The 26,112-nt window shown below is 33.3% G+C and overlaps 1 protein-coding gene across 1 annotated transcript in view; it reads left to right on the forward strand.

The window, feature by feature from the left end:
• The first annotated feature begins 406 nt into the window (after nucleotides 1-406).
• sif (guanine nucleotide exchange factor still life) overlaps nucleotides 407-26,112 on the forward strand; it is a 262,789-nt gene continuing 237,083 nt past the window's right edge. Inside the window, exons 1-11 of the mRNA XM_077428526.1 lie at nucleotides 407-449; nucleotides 11,665-11,779; nucleotides 13,510-13,657; nucleotides 15,509-15,690; nucleotides 21,976-22,094; nucleotides 22,765-22,892; nucleotides 24,282-24,349; nucleotides 25,223-25,402; nucleotides 25,487-25,626; nucleotides 25,718-25,927; nucleotides 26,000-26,102. Of these exons, the coding sequence (XP_077284652.1) occupies nucleotides 13,551-13,657; nucleotides 15,509-15,690; nucleotides 21,976-22,094; nucleotides 22,765-22,892; nucleotides 24,282-24,349; nucleotides 25,223-25,402; nucleotides 25,487-25,626; nucleotides 25,718-25,927; nucleotides 26,000-26,102 (1,237 nt within the window). The 5' untranslated portion in view covers nucleotides 407-449; nucleotides 11,665-11,779; nucleotides 13,510-13,550. The remainder of the gene's footprint in view (nucleotides 450-11,664; nucleotides 11,780-13,509; nucleotides 13,658-15,508; nucleotides 15,691-21,975; nucleotides 22,095-22,764; nucleotides 22,893-24,281; nucleotides 24,350-25,222; nucleotides 25,403-25,486; nucleotides 25,627-25,717; nucleotides 25,928-25,999; nucleotides 26,103-26,112) is intronic.

A 26,112-nucleotide genomic window follows, 5' to 3' on the forward strand; every position in this document is an offset into this window, starting at 1 on the left:
TCTGGTTTTAAAGAGGAATACATTACATATGAAGACCCTTCATTCAGTATACTCGTTTTCCATTACAGTGCGGCAAGCGTCCATTAAGTGCAATCCTATATGTCGTCTCTCCCAAGTATTTAAAAAAATAAATAGATAATATTCTTCTCGAGTTTGTTTTGAAATGTCATCATTAGTACGTGCTCAACATATACATACATATACACACAGGTTATGTTTTTGAATTTTACCAATCAAAACGCAACCAAAAAACAGCTTTGAACTAAAATTAAGCATCAATGAAATGCTTTCAGCTTGGATCTCAACTAAAAACATCACATTCACATGTGCCTAAAAATAAACAATAAACAAAGCGATGGTTTAGTATCGCTATCACGATTATATCGTCACATCGAGCACGCTTGCCAGTGACGGTTTTTCTTCGAGCGCGGTCGGACGCACATTTGCACGTAATTAAAAACCCGGTTTATCGATCAAATCAATCGAAACCAAACTGCTTACTTAATATAATACTGTCGATATACTCTCAGATGACCTTTTCGACGGTGAACCGAGTTGCAAGAGACCGGGTCGTGGAATCACGAATTGCCGCACATCCGGTTTTCCGCGAGCCGATTTTACCGGTCGAGACTTTGCGCACGTGCGGTGCATTTGCAAAGTGCATTTTGTGATCTATGTCGGCGTGCTCTCGTGTCGTCAGTATCGTTCATCTGCCGTCAGCTGAGCTAATATTAGAAATGTGACAGTTGGACTATTTACATTCGTAGTGCATACACCTCGCCACGTGTGTGGACTTAGTTGCAGGTATTTATTTCCGGTTGCTGAACGTGCATTTAAATTGGTTTTTGCATCGGTTGAATGTGTGGGTGAGATGTGAATGCAGTGAATGCAGTTTAATTATGAATAAATGTTATGGTGCCTTACAAAGTTAGTCCATTTCGTTATCAGTATCATAATACAGAAAGTCTGCAACCGCTCACTGTTTATAAAGTTGTTTATATTTGATTTGATTATGATCATGTCTTTGAATTACATACATATGTATGTAAATGCTTTAAGAAATTATCGCTAGGAGAAAATTGTTATAAAAAGACGGGCTTTTATTTGAATTTCTTATTGAAAAGTTTGTTTCTGATATTCAATTGTTTTGTCGCATTTTTTATTTGAATTCGGTAATGGCGTTGATTTTCATATTATTTTCAGTTTAAATTGCGATTTTGTATAAAATACAATAATAATAGTGATTTTATAATTCTATTAATAAATGATACTATTATTAAATTGAATATTTCACAGAAACGATCCTGTCAAATAGACTAAAATGTATATAATTTAATGGCATATCTTTTCTTTTTTTATGCTGCAAAATAATAGGCGAATGTATTTTCTGCACAATGATGATTAATTAGGTCTTAATACTTCATGTAAAATTTAAAATGAATCTGCAAATAAAATTAATTCTACATATACATACATATAACTAATACGACATGAGTGTAGGCGGGGGGGGGGGGGGACACTAGTCCCCCCCTAAATTCATAAAATAATTCACATTTACAAAAAAAAAAACAAAATTTTAATTTTAATTCTGTATCTTACCTGAAGCCAACTATAGATGAACTGTATTTTCAGTTGTAATATATTTTGGAATGTAATTCACCATATGAATTAATTTACGTGAATTAGATGGAATATATCCTAACTAGTCAAAATATATTATAACGGTAACTGGTATTAGGTTAGACTGTTAGACAACTAGAAGTTACACTTCAACCGTAACATATACACTAACCCAAATTTTCCGCAAATTCTAGAATCGAAAAAAGTTGTTTATTTTGAAACTACGCTTGGGGGACGGGGTTCATGACTGTGTTTTAGCCCCCCCCCCTCCCTAAAAATATCCCTAGTTACGGCCGTGTACTATCATAATTTGTAGCGCTATCTGTTAAAAACATTTTATGATTTTTTCCCTATAAACGTACACTTTCTTGTTTGACAGGAAAATTGCACCATCAAACCGTATCAGAAGTAAATTTTATACGTGAGAAAATATCATGAATATAATAACAATTCGAAATAATGCACCTAGAAGAGTATTGCTGTCCTTACGTTACTCAACTAGTCTTAACGATTGATTTTGTTCAATTGGTATTAATTAATTTTACGTAATTACGGCGGCGTGCACTTTTTGGTAATTTTGACCTGGTTACAGATCGATCTGTCACACTCGGCTGGGTCATCAAGGCAATGTTCAGGTTTTATCTGGTGAGACGTGTGGGATCAAGTGCCGTATCGTATTAACTCATTGTCAAGATTTGTTGCGACACGAGTTAACTCGTTACGTGCGAATGTCACGGACGCATACGCAGCGCGTTGTTTGCCCGAAAGTTACGTCAAAGGTGATAATAAAAAAGTTTTTTCTCTTTATTATTTTACGCGTGTTCGGTTTTCGGTTCGAGTTCCGGCATTTTAAGTGGCGCCAACACGAGCGCTAATACTAGAGTTTATCTGAAGCAGCGAAAATAGTTTTCACGGACGTTAGTGTCGACTAATCATTTAAAAATAAATTAAATTCATTTGCTGCTCCACTTTCGACCTCAACGTATTCAAGTCGGTTTGAAAACGAGCTTCAAGTACCTCGAGTTAGCGTAAATTATTTTTGGAATTAGACATTTTAAAAAATTGAGGAGCGTCGTTGTTGGGCGTTCGAAGGTTGTCTAGTGAATCATCGCAAAACAAACAATAGCTTTACACAGATGATGAATACATTTTAAATAAAATGAGTAAATAAATGGATATTGTCATATTTGTTATAATTTTATATGAATGTATTAGAATTTAAATGTTAATATACACATAATATCCAATTGTTTGACAGAAAAATCTTTAAATATTTTAATGTATGAAAACTTGCGTTTTTGAGAAAATTAAATTAAATCGATAGGAATGTAGTTTTCGAAGTATTAGCTAATTTGAAATAATAAAAAAATCAGAAGATTTTTAATACGAGTCGTTATTTTTGAAAGTGGCGAAGTTCAATTTGACTTACATACATGGTTCACAAATTGCTATCACTTATTTTATTTCGATGTGTCCAGAATCTCCGAAAAGCAGAATAAAAGTATTACAGGCAACCAGTATTTTTTTTAAATATGGTTAAACGCTAAACATTATATTTAATGTCTTGCGAAATATTTCTCGAAATGAAGAAAAGTGGACTCATGCCACTTTCAAATATAACGGCTCATAAGTACATACTTATATTGTAAATTGTTTTCATATTTATGTACATATTAGTGGTTTTACCCGGCTTTGCTCGGTATTTGTAATATGTAAAAATGGCCAATCTCATAGTAAACAATTTATTTGAATACTTTTATTTTATTCAAATTTATTTGAGTATTCATTTGTTTTTGTTTTATTAAATTTAACGTCATGGATTCTACGAACCAACGATAGTCACATACATACAAAGTCTCTTTCGAAATTATATATTAAATTATAAAAAATATCCGGCGGCCCCCCAGGCCTTCGGACCGGGGGCGAAGGCCCCCTTTCCCCATGTCGTCATGGAAACTCTGACTTGTTTACAAAGTTCCCACCCAAAGCCCACCCAACAATACTTTCTTACATACAAAGTCTCTTTCGAAATATAGCGGCTCATATATTGGATGACTGAATAAGATCATGCCCGATCTTCTTACACGATGGTAAACGTTTTTTTAACGGAATGCGGGCATGAACTTATGCAATCATCGAATATAAGCTGTGATTTTTGATTACGAAAGTATGTACCTATACGTATGTTACAGTCGAAGTGTATTTTCAGTTGTAATATATTCCATCTGGCGTTTTAGGTAATTCATATTCGAATAAAAATCAACTAGTAAATTGTAACTCTACTACTAGTAAATTGCAAATACACTTTCAACAATGTGCGCCAGTTGTAATATATGTACATAATATCTTTGACAGTTTTGATGTTTTTTAGAATGATTTGGAATTCAATAATGCGTTAATATATGCTAGATATTACGAATTATGGTGATGTGTATCGTATTAAATCCAAGAATATGTTCAAAACAAAAATGTGACTTTTCAACTCAATTTACTAGTCGAGTGACGTTTTCACTAAAACCTAATCTTTCCATCTAACCTAGAACCAATTTTTAGTTGAAGGGTATTTTCAGTTGTAATATATATTGACTAGTTGGAATGTAATTCGCCATATGAATGGACTTACGTGGGTAACTCGGAATATATTTCAATCAATCAAAATATATTACATATAACTGGATGATACATTTTATATAACTTATATATGTATGTGTTCACCATAGTGCCATGACAAGTTTCCCCAAAACGACAGATATGGCCAAAGTTGTACACATCAACTATAGAGGTGATAAATAGAGGATATGAATCGGAGTGATTAACCGTTTCAACAATGAAATCAGATAAATTCGTATATGAAAATTTATAAAAGTATATGAAAGCTACAGCGTAGCTCACTGGTTTAGTCATTGTTCCATACCAGTAGAGAGGTCGACGGTTCAAATCCCAACTGGAATCGAATAATTATTCGATTTATATACATACACTGCTGGCAAGAGCATTTATAAATCATGTATAGATCATTTATATAACCAGTGGCGTAGACTAGTGTTTAACACATTATATTATTAAAATAAAAAACTATATTAATTATGAGTTCGAGCAGAGTGGTCATGGTTCGAGTCCCACTAGAGTCCCGCTGCTGACTAGACCTTGGTTTGTGACTCTAGGTCGATCGTTTCTTATCAGTTTCTTATTGTATCTGTATAAATGCAATCGTCGCTTTGAAGCGATCTGTAAGGCGAGTGTTCATGTTCTACGAAATAAATAAAGAAAATAAAATCTGTATGATTATTAGGTAAATGCATATCGACCGCCTCCTGTTAGAGTTTGCAATTTTATCTTACTTAATTGTTGATTTATATTTGGACCCAATTAAAATCGGTATCCCCCCTCGTTTTTTGTAAATCCGTCGTAAATCCGAATTTGTTGATTGTTAAATATACATACATTAGCCAGCAGCATAGCTCGGACGTTAAGCTTCTGCTTACCGTCAAGAAGGTGCCGGGTTCTATCCCTGAATGAAAATGATTTTTTCAGAGTATGCTGTTGGTCAGACCTGGATTTGTGACTCCAGGTTGATCGTTTCTTATCAGAGTTTGCCAATTTTCTCTGATTTCATTGTTGAAACGGTTCCCGGAAAAAAAATTGGCTAAAAATCCTTCCTACCTACTATGTCACCACTATTTGAAATTTGATGGATGTACAATAAAAATTTATGTACAATTCATAGATGTCTCGTTAATTTGCGAGTTTTTTCAGTGTCTCGCAATTCAACGACTTATAATAAAAAAAAAAATGCTGCATTTGTATTTGTAATTGGCCAGGAAGGCGCATTGGGATTTTCCTGTAAGGCCTTCCTGGTATATATGTAAAATAAAAAAAAAAAAAAAAAAATAACTACATTGCATATGTTTAGTATTAATCAGTGGTTTAGTCGGGCCAGATCGCCGCCCTGGTACTTTGATATAAAAACTTTTTTTTGAGTAAAATTAAAAGATATTTTTGTTTATATTTAATATAAAATTTTGTAATTTTTTTTATTCAATACAATATTTTGTACCAAATATTTGAGCTCACTCAAATGCCCATTTGACTGCGATTTTTTTTTTAAAAACAGTCCAATAACAACCCATTGAAAAAATTATAGACACTTTGAATGATGCCGAAATCGAATCATCAGATTTGTATGTTAATTAAAAATTAAAACTTATTCAGACCATTTTGATTGACTTTTCAAGTTAATTAGCATTTGATTTTTTTTTATAAATATTAGAATACATATTTTTTAAGGAACGAAAATAGCGGGGGGGGGGGAGTGGTCGTAAAGATTAAACACCGCCCTGGTACTTTTTTATTTAGCACTACACCACTGGTATTAATGTACAAGTGTGGCCATAGGTGTCGTTTCTGAACTGACTGCTATGGCAGCTACGGTTAAAATGACATACTACATGTATGAGAAATAAAATAAATTTGGAAAATAGCTGTGTAGATAAATATTGTGCAATAAATAAATGAGGTAAATGTTACAGAACAGTTGATTTGTTTTTTTCGGTTGCCGTCTGTTTGTGATTAATAAAGCAATCAAATGAAATCATCTGAATTTTTTTTCCAATGGCGTATGTAAATCTAATGATATCATCATCATCATCATTGTCATCGAATACATCATCACTGCTTTGAACGTGAAAGGTCAACGTTTGCTCGCGAGCACATTCAAAACGTCGAAAGCGCCAAGCGACTCATCTAGCGGTTGCTTTCATTTCGACGTTGTTTATAAATATGCGCATTTCCACGTGTCGAAAGACACATCGTTAAATAGCAATAACAAAAAATCGGTTTTTAGCCGGCGTTTTCGGTGTTTGGTAAAGTTTTCTGGCCCGTGTAAAATTAGATCGGACTTAATGTCCGTATGCAAGTTTTATGCAATCGAGCGATTTTGAGCTTAGTCAACTAATTAAAACTATACTAAGATTCACAATGCGATGTGGCAGAAGAATAAGTCGAATATCGGGTGCCGGCTGGTGGGGTATTATTTTTACCTCTTCGGTTATTAAAAATGATACTCGAGTGAATGTGAAGAATATTTTAGTAATGTCTTTTGCTGGCCGTATTTCTATTGTCTATATGTACATACATATGTATTCAGTTGTCAGTGTCGGGTGATATATTTTTAAGGAAACAGTGGTGTCAAGTTGAGATAAAACGTTAGCTTAATATCATTGTTTTGACGATTGACTTTAGTTTTTGAGTCTCAAATAGGCAACAAATGACGTACATAGATACATATGTATATTAGTTATTTGATTCGTCGAAATTATAGTTATATGAGATGCATATGTATGATCATATGTATAATATGTCATGCGAAGTATTTTTTTCTCTTATAAATTTTATATAGTCATTATATGTATGTCACGCATATTGTTTACAAGGAAATTTCTGACAACGGTGTATGTACATATGTATGTATGTACAAATTATATGTACATATATGTCATAGTAACAGGTTACCTCCATACGTCACCATTCTCATGACCAAACATACATATAAATAGATTTGTTTATTGATCTATTATATTATTAGATAATAAGGACTGAAGCTCTAACAGAATGTCTCATTATTTTATTTCAGATGTGTAAGGTAACGATGTTGAATATTTATAAATAATATACACATAAAAACGGACGTGATGTATGTTTGTGGGTATGTGGGTAAGTGTGTATGTATGTATGTGGCGGATGCGTGGACAAGTATGGAGATTTCAAAAAAACAAATTTTAGAATACCAGTAGTATACGTTATGCATAGGGATGTGGCGTGACGACCCATCATGTCGAGGAGATACGGGGTAGAGGGGAAATGGGGACCTGAGAGTCTGACATGTTCTCCTGATATTGAGCGCCTCAGTTGGAACGGGTGACGTCAGCGTCAGATGCGTGGGAGCGTACACACATCCACGAAGACACACACACACATTCATTCATCGTTTCGATGTGGGTGAACAGCGAGTGTATAATGAGCGCACTCAACTTTTTACTATCAATACGCGCGCGCGCCTATAAATTACCTTACATTATATTTATGTATAACATATAACTTTATTTTAATCAATTCCTTTCCGAAGCCACCCGTTGAAATCAACGGGCATAACATTAGTATATAATAATAACCCAGTAGGTACATCATTCGGCAAAATAAGTTTTTTCAGACTTAATTTGGATTTAATGTTTTTGTACTCGTTGTATTTTTGTACGTACTTACATACGTATATTCTAAAAATATTTTAATTTAACGGACGATTGATTTTCATATCATTGTCTTTAACCAGTGGCTGGCAATCTTATGTTCTCTTAACTGGGTCAGTTTGGTTTATTAATGGATCACTCTTCAGTGGTTGAAATTTTATTTGAAAACGAATATGCAAAATGCATCACACAGGGTCACGGAAAATCTTATGATAAATTTCAACCGTAAGTAGAAAATTGAGTCATATTTAATCGTGCTGTAAATAAGCGTGTAGACTAAGGCTTCTAATCCCGGGATCCCGGTGTTTTCTGGTACCGTGAATCCCGGTGCTGAAACTAGTCTGATCAATGTTGGGATGAGCAATGACAGTCATAGTCCATTTGTTTGCCACCTGTTTCTTCCACCAGTTTCGACGCCGGCTTGCCGTTTCCACGAAATGGTATGAACGACCTGTATTGTGTCGCAGATATTATGCTCAACCGCAATGATATTTGAATCATATTGTCATGTAGGGGTGGGTGGAGGATCCAAGTAAAAGGCCAAAGTCATTTCACAGCATTTATTGGTGATTAAGGAGATACACACACTGGCAGTGCTCCGTCCAGAATGTCTTGATATCGCCTAAGTACCGCCTTATAAGGGGCAGGTCTCGACGTCCGATTTGTTTATCTATTGTTATGGTCACGTACTACATGTGCCACGGAAGTGTCCCACGCTACCGCTGTGGTTTCTGAGAGTTTTTTTTTATATTAGGTGGATTGTTTCGATGAATAACTACTAGACGGTACAAACTATTTGTAAAAAACGAATCAATGAATCAAAGCGATGTTTATGTTATTTAATTACATTTTCGGATGTGTTTTATTTAATCTTAGAAATTTATGGATGCGAATCGTTTTTACAGAATGTAGCCAAAATTTTAAAATTAGTACGCCAATATGGGAGTATTTTTTGCGTGAAACATCGGGAGAGTTTGCAAAATGCAATTGAACGTTTTTGAAATCTGAAAACATGCAATTGAACTTTTTTTTCTTATACATTTGAAATCCCGGTGCTAGGACCATCATCCCGGGGTCGGAAATTCCCAGCAACGCAATCCCGGTGCTGAAGTAACCTTCCGGGATTGGAAGCACTAGTGTAGACATTTGTACGTGTGTAATTAATATTTTTTATACCCGCGAAACAGTGAGTTTGAATTGAATTCATTGAAAACAAACTAATTGAATCATAAACAGAGGAAAAGGGGTGTCTTCCTTGATTAGCTCACTTTGTATACGAAACGAATAGTACCCGCCTACGTACCTAATAACATCTTCGTAAATGAAATGCTCTGAAAGCGTAGGTACTGAATGAAAAACAGGTCAACAGACGGTGATGAATTCAATTAAAATTTTCACAATCATCATCACTGTCACGGTAACCTTTGTATTGGTCACGTTAAAATGTCCTGATAAACTTCTGCATCGGCATTGATTGAGTTGTCTCATTTAAAATTTGAGAAAAAGTGCAAAATTGTGAGATATATGTACATACATTTTATTTTATTTTTTATTTTTTATTTTATTTTACAAAATCAATTAATCAAGCACACTCATCTAACAGAGTGCTCCAAAGCGACGAGTGTGCTTTAGTGAACATTATTGATCCATGGACACTACATTATTATGATATTTTTTCATTACTAAGGAACATTCCAATTAAATAGACGTGTGAGCGGTTATACTTTAAAGTGGCGGAAGTTCAATTTTTTGTTCCAAAAACACTTCTGTAGTTTTTCGTAATGGAACCAGGCTACATTTTTTGACATGCGTAATTTCATGAATCTTTTAAGATGCAATAAACAAAAATACATTACTTAAATACATATTATATTACATACTAGTGATAGACCCGATGAAAATTTCATCGGATGTATTATAAGTAAAAACTACCTACCTACATACCTAATTTTCAATAGATGGCGCTAAATGCTCGTGGCACTATTTTCCAAGAGAAAATATTGATAAGAAACAATATATATACAGATTTTTTCTTGATTCTACGAACGAAAACTTACATACATACATAGAAATAACTTACATACATACATATATGTATATTAGATTTGAGTTTAATTTTCTATTTTTACGGAAAAGATTCACAATGTTGCGGATGTCGAAAAATTACTCATGTGGGTTGGTTTAATTAGAAAAAGTTAATTTTTTTTACAACGTACATACATATGTATGTATGTACATACATATATTGGTTTCAAATAACATGAATATGAATCGAAACATCAAATCAAGTTTTTCGAATCCTTTGAGTATTGTTAAAGTTGTCGTTTTGTCATACTTATGAGTTTAGCATAATTCATATAAAAGTAAATAAATATTCGCAAGTAGAATAGAAATTGTTGGATTTTTCATATATGTACATAGATACATATACATACGTATATATTTGCCATATTTTGAATACTTTCGATTAAAATCTTTTAAATTTTCAATCAGAGCTGTAGTGTGTACTTATGTATGTATGTAAATACAGATTAAAATGTTTAAATTTATTATAAAATAATATGTATGCATGTAAATATGAATATATGTATGTATGTATGTACATACTAGGGATTCTAAATATTCGTCATATGAATTATTCGAATAACAAATATTAAAATCATGAAATATTCGAGTATTCGAATATATTCGAAAAATTATATAAATTTTAAGATGTTGAAAAAAAAAAAACCAAAAAAACGAGCATATTTAGAACAATATTTATTTAAAATTTAAAATATTTTAAAAAGAAAACTACATTACATGTTTCAAATTTCAGATTTTTTCGTCGCAATTGATCCCGCTATAGAAAATAATCTTTCAGTTGCGGTCAATGTAGGTTTAATTAAAGAATTATACAATATATGTATTAAATTCTCACTTGTTATTTTAAAATGGTCGAAATCTTTGAACATATTTTTTATTTCGTTCATTATTTCTTCTCAAATTGGGTCATTGTTTCCGAAAAATGACCCAATTATTTTATAACAAATAATAATCGAATAAAATTAAAAATGGCCGAATATATGTATTCGAATATTCGATTGGAATCCGTAGTACTATGAAAAATATATAAGTATGTATGTATCTTAAATACTATATTCATAATAAAACAATATTCATTATATCAAATTAAATCATACCGATACTCACTTTTTATCAAGCGCACGAATGCCTGCACCTGTTTACAGCTAAGGTGATTTGGGACAATTTTATGAGGCGGCTGTATATTTGTATGTTTATACGCATATATGTGTGCATATATATGCATGTACATACATATGTGTGTTGTGCGAAAGCTTCAAAGTTTGCAATGTTCGACGGTGTGAGCGAGCCCGCGTCGCTAGCGACTTCTATCAATCTATAATGCAAATCTCGTTATATTTTAGAAACGCGCTTCTAACGCAATCGCACAATAGTGGCAGCGGCAAAATACGCAACGAACCAGAAGTCAATGTGTTAAAAATTCACACGTTGATTCGGCGCACGATCGAACGCTCTGACATTTTACGCTTTTTTTTTATGAAATCAACCGGTGATTTTCTTTTGATTTGATCTTTTTGAGAAATTTTTTTGTGTTTGAATTCAGGATCGGAAACAATACGTATGTATATATGTACCTATACTTAATGAATATAAAAATTCGGTTGGGATTTTTGGTTGACTGCAATTCGAACGGAATCGATTGGCTCTCTGTCTTATATGTTAAGATTGGTTTATGTGTTATCATTTTACTTATGAATTGATGTGTTGATTTCAGCACGGGAGTAAGCACCATCATCACCATCGGCACGGGGCACAACGCTCGCAGAGCCTCAACCGCGGACACTCGTTGTCGCGGGCCGAGGGGATGTGGTGACACCACGGGACCTCAGGTACACTGGATAGGGATTTATTCATTTGATAATAGTAATAAAAATGATTTAGGTGTATATTTTTTAATTAAAAAAAGGTTTCGATGGAAAGTATTCCATAATTTCCGTCCCAAAAGGCATACACTTCAGATTTTCCAATTACACCCCAAACCACAATATCAACCTTTACAGACAACACCACCATAATGGCATCACACACCATCCAAGATTGGCATCAGAATTCCTCCAAACACACCTCAAAAAAGTGCAAGAGTGGCTGAATAAATGCGAATTAGAGCCAATGAATCAAAATCGACTCACCTGACCTTTGCATTAAGAAAGGAAACCTGTCCAGGAGTAGAACTGAACGGAAGACGAATCCCACAAAAGGAGTCGACCAAATATTTAGGAATACATTTTGACCGAAGACTTGGAAGGAACATGGAAGGAACATATGTGTTTGGAACAAAAGAAAGCAGCTCGGTATCCAACTAAGAAAACTATATTGGCTAATTGGTCCCTGCTCAAAATTGTCGATGGAAAACAAATTATGTACTTGCATACAAGGCAGTACTGAAGCCAATATATACGGATTGCAGATATGGGGTACTGCCTCACTCTCGAATATATACATCATAGAATGATTGCAGTCCAATGTACTAAGAATTCTGGTGATCGCCTCATGGTTCGTTCCAAACGAATAAATTAAAAAGGACCTAAAAATAGAAACTGTCAAGGCAGAAATCGCCAAGAGTACCTTTCAGTACTAGGCGTTACAGGAATAGGTTGGTAGAACAGGAATTATTGGAAGGGATCTCATTGGACATTGGAATTACGATCAATTATATACATAATTAAAAATATTAAACAAAAAACATAAATTTTCCTCCTAGAATCTAGGAGGTTTTGTTTCCTTACAATCTAGGACCTCGATTGTAAGGAAACTAAACGATCATTGTGAAATTGTAATGATCAATCTGAAATTGTAGTAGGAATGGATTTTTTTTATTTATACGTTCTAAATTATACGAGTTAACCAATTACGCCACGGTCCAATTTGAAATTCTTCTTTTTTTTAACATTAATTCGCCATATAAAAATACGTATTTATAATAATTTTATTTAGCGAAGTTTTGAACCATTTTTTTTGTTTTCATATTAAACAATTACATATATTTTTTAATTAAATTAAAATTAATTATATTATGACGTTATTCGAAAAATAAAATTGAATTTTATAAAATGAAACTGCAGATTATCAAATGAAATCCATTTATCGATCAATTGCTGTGAATCGTGTTTGCAATTTCAATATATTGTCAGCGTTCGAAATATTTAATTAAATTTTGCGGAAAGCTTTCAGTTTTGCAAAACTTTTTTATAATGCGCGGGCAAAAAACGAGCTCTGTTCGGCGTGTGTTGACGTGAACAACCCTTTCGGGAATAATTTAAACGAATTTGAAAATTAAAATTTCATCGTACATACTTTCATACTCACTACTACGTATATATGTATGTACATGCACATATACTATGTACATACTTAAAATGCGTTATGTTTCATATCAGCGATGGAAGATTTATCTAACCATATGAAGGTAGATTGGAGCATCTTTCAATGTTCGTAATGGGTGCTAGAAATATTTATAAGATGTACATTAAATAAGATGTACGTAGATGATGTTAAAATTTCTGATACTATCGTTGATTCATTGGATGATGTTTTGAATGATCTGATATGTTGTTTTCAGGGGGTATTCTGACGTGCGGCGAGTGTGGTCAGCGCGGCGTGATGGGAAACAAGCTGTCGTGTTCTTGCGCACCATTGATTAGAAAGGCCTACCGGTATGAAGATGGACCCTTTCAGAGCTCTCGCCGCAGGGATGGACACTTGCTCAGGTATATAAATGATTTAAAGAAAAATTAGAATGATTTTTAAGAATTGAGGTGTTTACATTTTCGTTTCGAGTCATACTCTTCATGAGAAGTTATTGATTAATTATATAGCTTTCGATTCGTCAGAACTCAACATTTGGATCCTTGTTGAAGAATAACTTTTACTATTTGGTTTGAAATATAACTCGAATATTAGCTAGAGCTTGCTTATCGGATAAAAAAGTGGAAAATTTGTATTTTTTATACATGTATAACAAATAAGAATTGCGACTGTTTTTTTGTTTGTTTTTTAAATGCTTTTTATTATTACGAAACTATGTTCACAGTACAATAGATACTGATGTACTGATCATTTTCTATTTTAAAATTTTAATTTAATTTTGTTAGTAATTATAATATTATATTATTGTAATGTTAATGTACAGCATAATAGGAAAAATAGCTCAAAAACCTATTTACAATTCTTATAAATGCTCATAATACATCTAATACATAATATTAATTAAAGACTCTCTAAAGTCAATGACCTAAAGCAGGTTGTGTTTAGGTAATCAGTGTTTATACCTGAAGGGTATAGACATTTTGTTGTAATCACCGAGACCCTTCACAAGTGTGTTAGTATGGTTATTAGTGATTCTGTCATAGAATCTACTGGTTAATTTGTTAGTAATGTCTGTAACAAACGGAATATTATATATGGCATGCAGTTTTTTCAAGTTAGTATATATGGGTGAATTATAAATTATTTTTAGGGATATATTTTGTATTACATGGAGCTTGGAAAGGTTAGTATTCGAGGCGTTATTCCATACAGGTGAAGCATAGGTTAATAATGATAATATGAGCGAGCAATATCATTTTTTTTTATTTTGAGTTGATAAAGAACTATGGCTGTTTGGATTCCGTTGTTGTACGAAAATATTTATATTTCGCGTAGTATTCTTTCTTATTATTTGAAAATGTGAATATACATATGTATATATAGTTATAGGTTAGGTTAGGTTCTAGATAGGTTATGTGTAAGAAATTACTGACAAATTTAAACTGTATTGAATCATTGATTCAAATGTTGGAATGGATTTCGTATGTATATATGTATGTATATGTACATATGTACATATACATATATGTATGTTAAAGGTTTAACTATAAGTATTTTAAGTTAAAGAAGGCGAATTCTTGAATATTGAATTTTGACTGTTACAATTTCAAATACATATCATGTACTCGTATGTAGGATACTTTGTCTTTTAGTATTTTTTTTTATTATTATTTATAGCGCACGGAAACGTTATAGTGCATAAAATATAATTGTCTCTATAATTCGCGAATGGTTTAAAAAAATTATAAAGAATCCTCTCTCCCGAAAGCGTCCACCTTTTTATTACTGGAGGACAAAGTTTATTATTTGTTTTTATTGTAGTCTCTTACGCGGCAATTCTCGACGGGACGATATTTCGTACGAGTCGCGTTCAAGAGGACTTTTGAATTTTGAATGAAATACGGCGTATTTGACGGTTTTTTTCCCCAACAATTTTTTTCCAGTATCATAAATGAAAAACCACCGATCTGCGAAAAGCGCGCGCGCTGTCGACAAAAAGAAAAGCGCGTCAATTTTTCATTTTTTTCCTTTTCGCGTAGGCATGTACGTATGTATGTATGTACTTGCCGACCTACTGTTGTGTACGGAAAATTGCGTTGTATTTATAGGTCGCGTTTAAAGTTAGATTTGTGGAAATTTGCATGATTTGCACGCGTGATTTGATATTCAAATTATTGAGCTCGTTAGCCGGTATCTGCATTGAACCGTTCGACGATAGTCACTAATGATTCGACGGGGAATTTGTTTTTCAGACTTTGGGCTGAAGTTTTCCACGTATCAGCCGGCGCGGGCTCCGTCAAATGGCAGCAGGTGTCCGAGGATCTGGTACCGGTCAACATCACCTGTATACAGGACTCACCTGAGTGCATCTTCCACATCACGGCCTACAACTCGCAAGTGGACAAGATACTCGACGTGCGATTGCTGCAACCCGGTATGGATTTCAAGAGTTTAATTTTTCGCTTTGTGACAAAATCGAACACAGATATATTATATGTATGTCAGTACGTGCGGATGATTTGCTGTTGAAAAATTTCGAAGCGTTTACGTGCGTAATAAATCTCAAGCTCGTTTATTTGTGCAAAAGTGAAACCGCGGAAGGCGGCCATAAAATTAATAAAGATTGTAATGAAGGCGGTAACAATATTTTCGATGAGTGATGAGAGGATTTTTCAAGCAAAATTTTAATAATACTATTAATCATTTTGTGCTAGATGCTTTGGTGTCTCATTGAAGAATAGTCCAAATCTGTGATTTATCTTCATGATAAACTAGTATCATGCCCGTTAATTTCAACGGGTCGTTTCGGAAAGGAATTGAGACACGAATTAAAATGATATGTTATATATATAGGATCCGGATGTGATAAAAATCATTTCTATATATATATATTTTAATTTTATTTTAATTTACATAGATACATACATATATACCAGGAAGGCTTAGTAGGTAAACTCCAATGCGCCTTCCTGGATAATTGATTACAAACATACAGCATTTTGTTATTACATAAACCGCTGTATTTCGAGAGGCTGAAGAGCACGAAATTAGCAATTCATTAATTAATGAATTAATCCATAGAGGATGTAGACTTCTACATACATTTTTACATATTTTACATAAATAAAATATAATAAAATACAGATATTTGTGAAATTTTGCCAATTTGAGGAAGAAACCGTTTCAAAAATGAAATCAGATAAATTGGCAAACTCTGATTGATAGGAAACGATCGACTTGGAGTCACAAATATCCAAGTCTGACCAGCAGTATTAAATATTAGCACGGGATTGAACCCGGTAACCTCTCGGTGCTAAACATAAATGCAACCACCGAGCCATACTGCTGGCTCATGTAAGTAATATAAATATAATGTAAGGTAATTTATATGCGCGAGTGCGCGCACGTATAGAAAAAGTTGAGTTCGCGCATTAAGTACACACTCGTCGATCCAACCTATCCGAAGTGATGAATGAACGTGTGTGTGCCTTCGTGGATGTGTGTATGTGTGCAGTGCATCTGACAGTCGCTCGGCCTGATATCAGGACTTGGTTGTTGGTTGACGCGTCCGCCACATGCCCACAAACATACTCACATACCCACAAACACACATACATCGCGTCCATTTTTATATATATTTTAAGAATACAATGTTGTTTTTTTTTATTTGACGTTTGAATGAGTAGATTTTCACTTGGGTTGATTTTTTATATACGAATGTGATATTTTATGAAATAGGACTTTCATTGAAATGGGAGATTGGCCATTTTTATGTTTTTCGTCGGTTTTGTCGATGTGGGGGCGTTAGTGCAGGAACACCACGCTGCTTGCATTATACACAGGGAGGTATTTCTTCGGGGAATTGGTTCAACTTTCATCTACAACGAACGACTGTAACAACAACAACAACAACAACAGCCACCGCGACAACTGTGAATAGAAAGAGAAGGGGAGGGGGGGTGGAGAAGAGGAGAAAGGATGGGGGATGAGCCGGTACTTCGTGCCTGGAAATTCTGGGAAAAGGCGTCGGTGGTGCGACGCCTTGGGAACCGTAAATATTTCAGCGTCGACGACTCAACGGGAAAACTAACCGAAACCGAAATGCAATCACAACGGGCCGATTGAAAACGGGTATATGTACATATGTATGCATGTACATATGTATGTGTGCGTGTGTGCATGTACTTGTGCGTGGGTTGAATTCATTTTTTATTTTCAATTTTCGTATGTGAAATATTTATTAATTTCTTAGAATTTGTGAAAGAAGGAGCACGGGTTGTTTGCATATACATATGTACATAGGTATGTTCGTTTGAAAGTTTGCAATTGATAGCTCAAAATTTTGATTTTGAAATGTTTATTTCACATTTTTTAAATTTGTATGTATGTACATTGATAAAATGGACATTTTATGAAGTAATTATTCTTGTTGGATATATTTGAAGAATGCAAATTTGAAGATTCATGTTAAAGGTTCATAACAAAGCTTTTTGACCAATACTAGACCAAGATTTTCAGTAGTCTACTGCCAAGACTATTGAAAAGAAATAAAGTTGCTAATATCTTTTTGATATAATGATAAAATTCTACTTAATATTTTATACGTATGTGTATACAATATATATATATATATATATATATATATATATATATATATATATATATATATATATATATATATATACATATATACCAGGAAGGTCTAAAGGGTAAACCCCAATTCGCTTTCCTGGCCAATCACAAATATCGATAAAAATTATGTATATACAGTATCGTGAAATCTATGGACAAATTCGATATTATATATTTGATAATATTAATATTTCGAGAAATACATACATACATTTTACAAATTGGCTAGCATTTTGTAATATCAGCGAATTCGAGAAGCTATAAACTCAAATTTGTGAGAGTCAAATATGATATATTTTATTTCTTTATTTACTCACATATTAACCACGGTGACATTACACAATGCTCTAACGCATCACTGTGACCAGACATATAAGCATAATACAAATATTTATATAACAAATACAAATACTATAAGAAAATTAATGAGACATCTACATATGTATGTTATAGATAATAAGTTTTTGAAATCATATTCAAATAGTGGGGATATAGTGGGTAAGATGGTTTGTACTAATTTGATGGAGGAACTGATTGCTGAATTGCCAAACTCTGATAGGAAACGATCGACTTATCCAAGTATGACCAGCAGCATTAAAGATTATACTCGGAATAAATTATTTTCAATCGAAGTCAGCTCACCGGATCGAGCCTGGTGACCACTCGGTGCTGATGTAGAAGTATCCTTTGCAGAATACTTAAATTGAATAAAAGTAAAAAATAAAAAGAACTGTTGCACCCAAATAAAATTTGAAGTATCAAAAACAAGGATCACATTTACTTTTTTTTAGATGAAATTTACATAAAATTTAAATAAAATAATGTAAAATTTCAAAATCAAAAATTGCTAGACCGAACTAAATATTTATTTTGCTTTTGAATATTATAATTTTCAAGTTGTAAGCTACATATATATTTATATAAAAATATCCATATTAGATATGGCTTGAAGCTAAACTCTTAGTTTCTCAAATGAGTTTAATTTTTTACTTACATACTATGCATACGGTGGATACTTCCCGCCTCGGCTTGTAACTCTTCGGATCCCGCAAGTTTCTAATTAAAACGAGTAATAATTCAGTTCGAGTCGTAAAGTGAGCGGGCGCCTTAGGCGTCGAACATAGTCCTCGCAAAGACGCCTCCTCCTAAAATCGTCACACTGCCGAAGGTGAGGAGAAAGAAGGATTGTGGAGAAAGAGGGGGAGGGACTATACAGAAGCCTTCGGCGTCGGGGGCCCCGTTAATTGTGTTTGCTCTTCGGGCCAGTCGGAGGATAGAATGAGGCAAGGGAGTAGAGGGGGGTGGAAGAAATAAGAGAATGAGATCGAACCTTCCACCTACCCCAGCCCCCTGGTGTTTGGCCAAGAGAGTGCATTGGGAATTTGGCCAAACACTCCGGCGTGCTCCACAATTCTAATGTCCCTTCTTCGCGATTTAATGATTCGCCGTGGTTTAAGCGCCATCACAAATCCCTTTCACGGATGCATCGGTTCTATATTAGAAACGTGATTCGAACGCTTATGGAAAACTTGAAACGTTTGTTCTACATACATATGGACATACATATGTATTCCGGAGAGATTGCTCGATGTATAAATTTCAATACTACATCGATTAAATAATAACTATTTTGTTGTTTCTTAAAATGACCTATATATTGTATGGGAAGATTGTTATATTTGTTATTTGTATGTATGTATGTGTCATTTATAATTCGCTATTGGAAACTCATAAATGGATTTTATACATATAAATAAATTACTAACATTAGAAAATTTAAATCATTTTTTGAAAAATATGCTAAATATCTAATTGAGAATTGAATAAAATATGTAGATGACGATGAAAACAAAGTTAAATATTTAAATGATTGGTTAGGGATCTTTGAATATAGCTCTTGGAATAGGATTTTTTTTAGTTATTAATGTATAAATTGATAGTCGATCAACTGATCATTCTATTTTTGGTTCTTTTAAAATCAAAACTTACATATTATTTAACTTTGTATATGAAAAAATATGCTGTAAAAATTAAACGAAAAAAAATCTTATAAATATAGGAAAACTTTTTAATAATCGCTAAACTGACGTTTTACTAAATTTTTGAATGGAAGAAGTTCGTGTTGAAACTTTTAGTTAGAAAACAATAGCTTTATTTAGGTTTTGTAAGAGATTCTAAAATAATAACAAAATAGTTGAAAAAAACTTATTTATTTACTATGAAAAATTCTAACCAATGAAGATAATGTAAATAACAAATTACATCAAATATTTATTCTGTTTAATAGGATATCCATTTCCTTTGACAAAGGGAAATTTTAAAAATATTTTTGCTTGAAAATCGTTGTTTTTGATAATATAAGGAAAAATGAGAAACATTTTTAAATTAGACGATTAAGGTTTATGCTAAAAATTTCATGGCTATTTATTATTGAGCAGGTTTTTTACAATGAAAATATATTGAAAATAAATAAACAATCCGCATTACATATAACGCATAAGAGAATAGTCGCGTGACGCCCTCCCTTTAAGTGCGATTATGATGTGGTAAAGCCTCATAATATACACTGATGGTATTTTCTAGGCTTCCTTTTTACCCTATCCCCCTTCAGCCCTTCGCTCTCTACTATTTGTGTCGCTTTTGGCAACAATGGCGAATAATTGGAGGTCCGGGCTGGCGGATTTGTGCGGAATTTTCACGACGCCTAATTGAATTATCGTCGTCTGAAAAATACACCGAAATGCGTGAAAGAACGCGATGTTTTCCAAAAGGGTTCCGATAATCTAACTTAACTATTACCATTAAATCTTTAATCTAAATCTTTAATGTAATTAAATTACACACGCATAGGAATGTTTGTCCATATATATACATATCGCTCAAAGAATTTTGCATACGTATCTTATACGTATCGCTATCGTATTTTATTGTTTGATAAAATACAATCGTGCAAATCTTATATGATGCCACCATTGTAGCTGCAGATGACTTAGTTAAAGTAGCTGAAAAGCTAACTAACCAGTATTATTATACTCAAATAGAAGGAAATCTAACTTTGATTACATTTTTTGAAATATTGTTTAATCATCATATCCAAATATTAATACAAACAGAACTGGGTTATCTATTAAGCCTATATAATTACAATACTGGTTAGTATTTTTTAGGCGATTGCTAACATTACATTGCTCGTTGCAGGTGTTCTTTATTTAGGGAGGTAGAATAATTTAGTTTATTCATTTGATGAAAATGTATTATTTTTAGATTATATAACATTACTTGAAAATTTATTTGTTTTTTTAAAAATTATGTGGTTGTTATTTTATTATGTAAAAATAGACTCTCCAAAAATGTGATTTTTAAATCATGTAATGATTTTTAGGGAAAAATAATACCCGAGCAATTTCACTAGAATAAACAGTCGAATCGAAACGTCAAAAGGAATAGTGGTCGTCCGTAATTTTCTTGTTTTTATTTAGCCCCGAGCGAATCTTCTTCCCACTTCCTCCTTCTTTTATTTCCGAGAAAAGTGTATTTTGTAAAACCTTACGACGATATTTCCGTTGCGCGGTTTTCACTCGGACACAATGCTAAATGTACCAATTTATTCGGAAGAAATGAAATCAATTTCGTTTCGATCCTCCCATAGACCGGTATTATATTATAGGGCTTTTCGAAGAATGGGTTGTTATGGTATTTTTTTATTTTTCCCGTATACTTTCTCTTCAGCCAATCGAGTGCACGTCAATGTATTTTTTATTTAATTGAAAATGAAAAATCTCATAGTTTATTGATTGATAGTATTTACTGAAATTAGAAGCCCTTCAAAAAACTTTTAGACGTTGAAAAAATGGTGTAAAAATGCATGTGCAAACATTTTTGGCACGTAATGTGCTAGTTTTATACATGTGAAAAATTGCAGGATACCGTGCCAACATTACTTTGTAAAGAATGGATTTATGATATCCTTAAAAAAGTTAGTTCAATTTTTATGACGCATACAAAATCATATAATGTTTTAGTGTATTTGATCATTTGTTTTTAAATAAACCAGTCAAAACTAATTTTTTTTACGAAATGTTTTCAGGAACAAGAATTGGACAAGCGTCTGAATGTTTTGTGTATTGGAAGGACCCTATGACAAACGACACATGGGGATTGAACTTTACTTCTCCAATAGATGCTAAGCAGTTCCGAGAATGCTGCGTAAGTTTCATACATGTTTTATTACTTAGATATACATATTATATATTTAATATTCTCCAGAGGATAAATTATTACTATATACACTGAACTAACTAAATTTTGAATTTGCTTGAAGAACTTCTTGATTTTTTTATTATTTTTAATACAATAATATATTTTAAAAAACGCAAACCAAGCCTGATTGCACGAACACAACTATAAATTTGCATGAATTAATTAATCAATATAATTTGTAATTAAATAAATTATCGTTTTGAAATTTGTAACTATTATGTGCGACGTATTCCATTGAAGAAATGCTTACTCAAATTCTCATTTTTAATCAATTGTTATTGAATACAGTCGCATATAGTAGCTACAGTTGCATATATTTTCATATTATCAAATACATTTCAATATTCATACAAATCGAAAATATTATTTATAATTTTGACTCCTAGTATCCATGGCACGTTCACATATGTAATATCGTCACATATCGTTTCGCTCTAGTCCTTCCCAGTCATTGACTTCACGTTAAATACACGTTTTTATTTTTAACCGTTCAACCCCTTCACCTCTCATATGTCGTATGTTATTAAATCCACCCACCCCCTGTTGCACCCCCTTGCCGTTGTTTGTATGTAAAGAGATTGGTGTTGCATTCAAACGTCAGCGTGACGAATTGCAGTCGCCGCAGTTCAAGTTTGCCAGGAAGGCTTCTTCAAGCTACAGCCTCAAGGATGCACCTAACGGCAAACAAAAGCCCAAAGCCAAGAGAAAGCCTGTGTCGACCCCAGCAAGTCCCAACAGAGCCAGGTTATATTCAATAATTTTATTTAATTTTTTTTTGTAAATAGTTAATAGCCGGCGATTGATCTCGCCTCGAACGTTTTATGGGCAAATATGAACATATGTATGTATACATATGAACATATGTATGTGTTAATGTGTATAAATATGTACGAGTATGTACCTATACTATGTATGTATATGTACTACGGAAACAAAATTCGTTAATCTTCAATTGGATAGTGATAAATAAAATATACTAAGTAGGTATTTTTAATGTGATAATCTTGATTTCTCAATTGGCTCAAATTGTTGTTTTTTTATTTAAATAAATCGTTATAGCACATATGTACATAACATGTAATATTTTCATCTTGATTGTGTATTTATGTAACTTAAATTTAAAGCAGATGAAATACTACACTGTATAAGTATTTTCATTACAGATACATACATAATATGTTTTTTATTAAATTTGAATAATATGTATGTATATTAAAACAGTGGAATCATTATTACAAATCATAAATATAGGTACATATGTATGTACATACATTCGAAATCAACAAGTACATATATGTACATATGTATTTGTTGTACATATTCATTATTTAAAATTAGAAAATTATTTTTATATGCGATTTGAACGATCGTGTATATGACGAATATATGTAGATAGTTAGTAGATATAATATTGGGCTATCGATATGGAATAAATGTACCTCTCAGTAGAATTTTGTCTTGAAAGAGTTAATGGTTTGAAGTTCAATTTAAAAAGAATGTCCCAAGTTTTTCGTTGTTTCTAAGAGGCGCCGCTGCGTTCGTTGAAAAAGAAAAAAAAAGTAGCAAAACGACTTTTCGTTTCAGCTTTCGTTAAATGTTTCAGAAGAGGACGGAAAACGCAAATGGTTTTTAGCGAGTTCCAAAAGAAAATTACGTATCTACATATGTATGTATGTATCGAGCATAGTATGGGGACACGTGTAATATGTTTTTTGATGTAATATTTTCTCACATAAAAGCCCAGGTCATTAAATATGAATGTCGCCTTTTGGCGAGGTTCGTGTTTTGCGGATATTTTAAACGTGTTATTTAAAATTAATTCGGTATCCATCGGAATAATATGAACACCTGGGCTTCATTCAAGGTCCGCTGAAATATTCATGAATGGGAAAATGCTGAAGAACGATCTATGAATATTTAAACCGCAAAAGTCTAAGCCTAAAGCGTTGTCACCTTCTGAAGCTTACCAAGTGAGCTTTTCGCCGTTTTCGCCTTAGAAACGCTGAAACGACCGAAGCGATTTTACGCACAACCTTGATGTATTAAAATATTATGCCTATTTTCAGACCACTCTGTGTGAGTTTTCGAAGAAGTGTATATTTTTATTTATTGTCTGTGTTATGGTTATTGCAGAGAGCCGCAGTGCACGTGTATGACAGCCGAACAGTACAATCGATTGAGAGCTCAAGATCCAAGATATCGTAAGATATTAAATATTTTTTACAACACGGTTGATGTAATGTTTTATTTGGGAAAGGATTCTTGCAATAAATTAACACTGAGCCTTAAGAGGGCTGGACACCAGTGCCTTGTCCATACAAACGTATTAGACTTCTCCCCTTCCTCAATTATGGCACTAGAGAAATTATTTTATAATATGCTATGGATATCCAACATTGGGTTGCATCTATTGTTTTATTTTTTTGATTAGTTATTTTTTATAGGAGCTAGGAGCCGCCAAACATCAATAAAATCGCCTCTTTTTTATACCCACGAAAAGAGTCCAGCGTACTTATTTAACGGTCGATTTAAAAAAAAAATACGCGCATAGTTGCACAGAAAATATCTTTCTCATTCCGATGATGAAATTTTTTTAAAAATTGGTCCAGTTTCGGAGGAGAAAATAGGAGAATACGAAACCTCGATTTTGTCAATTTAAAATACGTTTTATCTGGTCGAAGCGCAACTGTCGCATTCACTCAATATATATATTGATATATATTGTAGCATTCACTCAATATATACATTCACTCAATATATATATCGAAGAAAGGAACGGCAACAAAATTAAGGTTTCGGGTGTACAGCCCTCTAAACACTTATTAATAATTCTTAAAAAAAATTGAATTGACCATCCCAAAAAATAACGCGTTTACAAAGTCTTTAAAGTAAAGCCAATTAAAGCTATATGGAATAGTTAGTTTCTTTTTACTTAGTAAACATATCAACTAATCCAAATGCAGTATTTGCATTATAGTGTGGAATATGTCGTGTTTATCCAAAACATAGTTAAAAGATGAAAAATGAAACATTTGAACCAAATGTGTTTTTACATTATATTATTTTGTGAATAGGATCATCAACTTTGCCGCGAGCCACAACTAGAGCCACCGAAACAGATACTCGAAGTGCAGCTGCAGGAGCAACAACCGGTGACAAGGTAGCTGCAGCAACATCTAGCACATCTCTTTATGATAATGTCAGTGGTACAACTCTTGCTACACCAGCAGCAGGTCATCCACCACCACCTAAAGGTGAGAAAATTAGCCCAAATATATTAAGATCGTGTTATTTCTGTTCATATGAATTATAATGTAAATGTTTCCTGTTTTTTTTAGGTCCAACTCGCCCTGGCGACATCGGAGGGCAAACCGGACAGGGACCAAGGCTTACCAAGTCCCAAGAGACCTCTACGATGACCGGAAATACGCCCACCGCGCCCAAAACCGTAACAGCATCCGTCGGAACTCAGAACAACGTGAAAATAAAAATAATAATATTATATTTAATTTATGATTGTCAAATTGTTTTGATAATGGAAATTGTGATATTTTTATGTTAATTTTTAGATTGGCGTCAGCGAAGAAGCACAAACATCTCAAGTCGCGTCTAGCCAATCGGTAGGGCAAGAGTTGAAGTCTGAAGGTGTCCAAGCTGGTGGTACGTTGACTTCTTCGTCGTCGAAGTCTTCCGGAACCACCACACGCTCTTCAAACAAGGAACACTTCCATCATGTCTTGACGACTGCGAAGAGTGTCGATTACGGCGATATGGATGCAGTAATTAGTTTGTAAATATATGAAAAATGTTGTTGTCGGAGCTTTTATAACTTTTTTATTTGTATTTTGTAGGTTCGCGAAGCGGAATTGAGAGCTCATCATCACAATGTAATGAACAACAATACGAACACTGCACGAAGATCGAAGTCGAAGAGTACGGAGGATATGAACGTTGGTGAGTTTTA

Source organism: Arctopsyche grandis, chromosome 4, assembly GCF_051622035.1.
Source record: "Arctopsyche grandis isolate Sample6627 chromosome 4, ASM5162203v2, whole genome shotgun sequence".
In the NCBI taxonomy this organism is placed as follows: domain Eukaryota; kingdom Metazoa; phylum Arthropoda; class Insecta; order Trichoptera; family Hydropsychidae; genus Arctopsyche; species Arctopsyche grandis.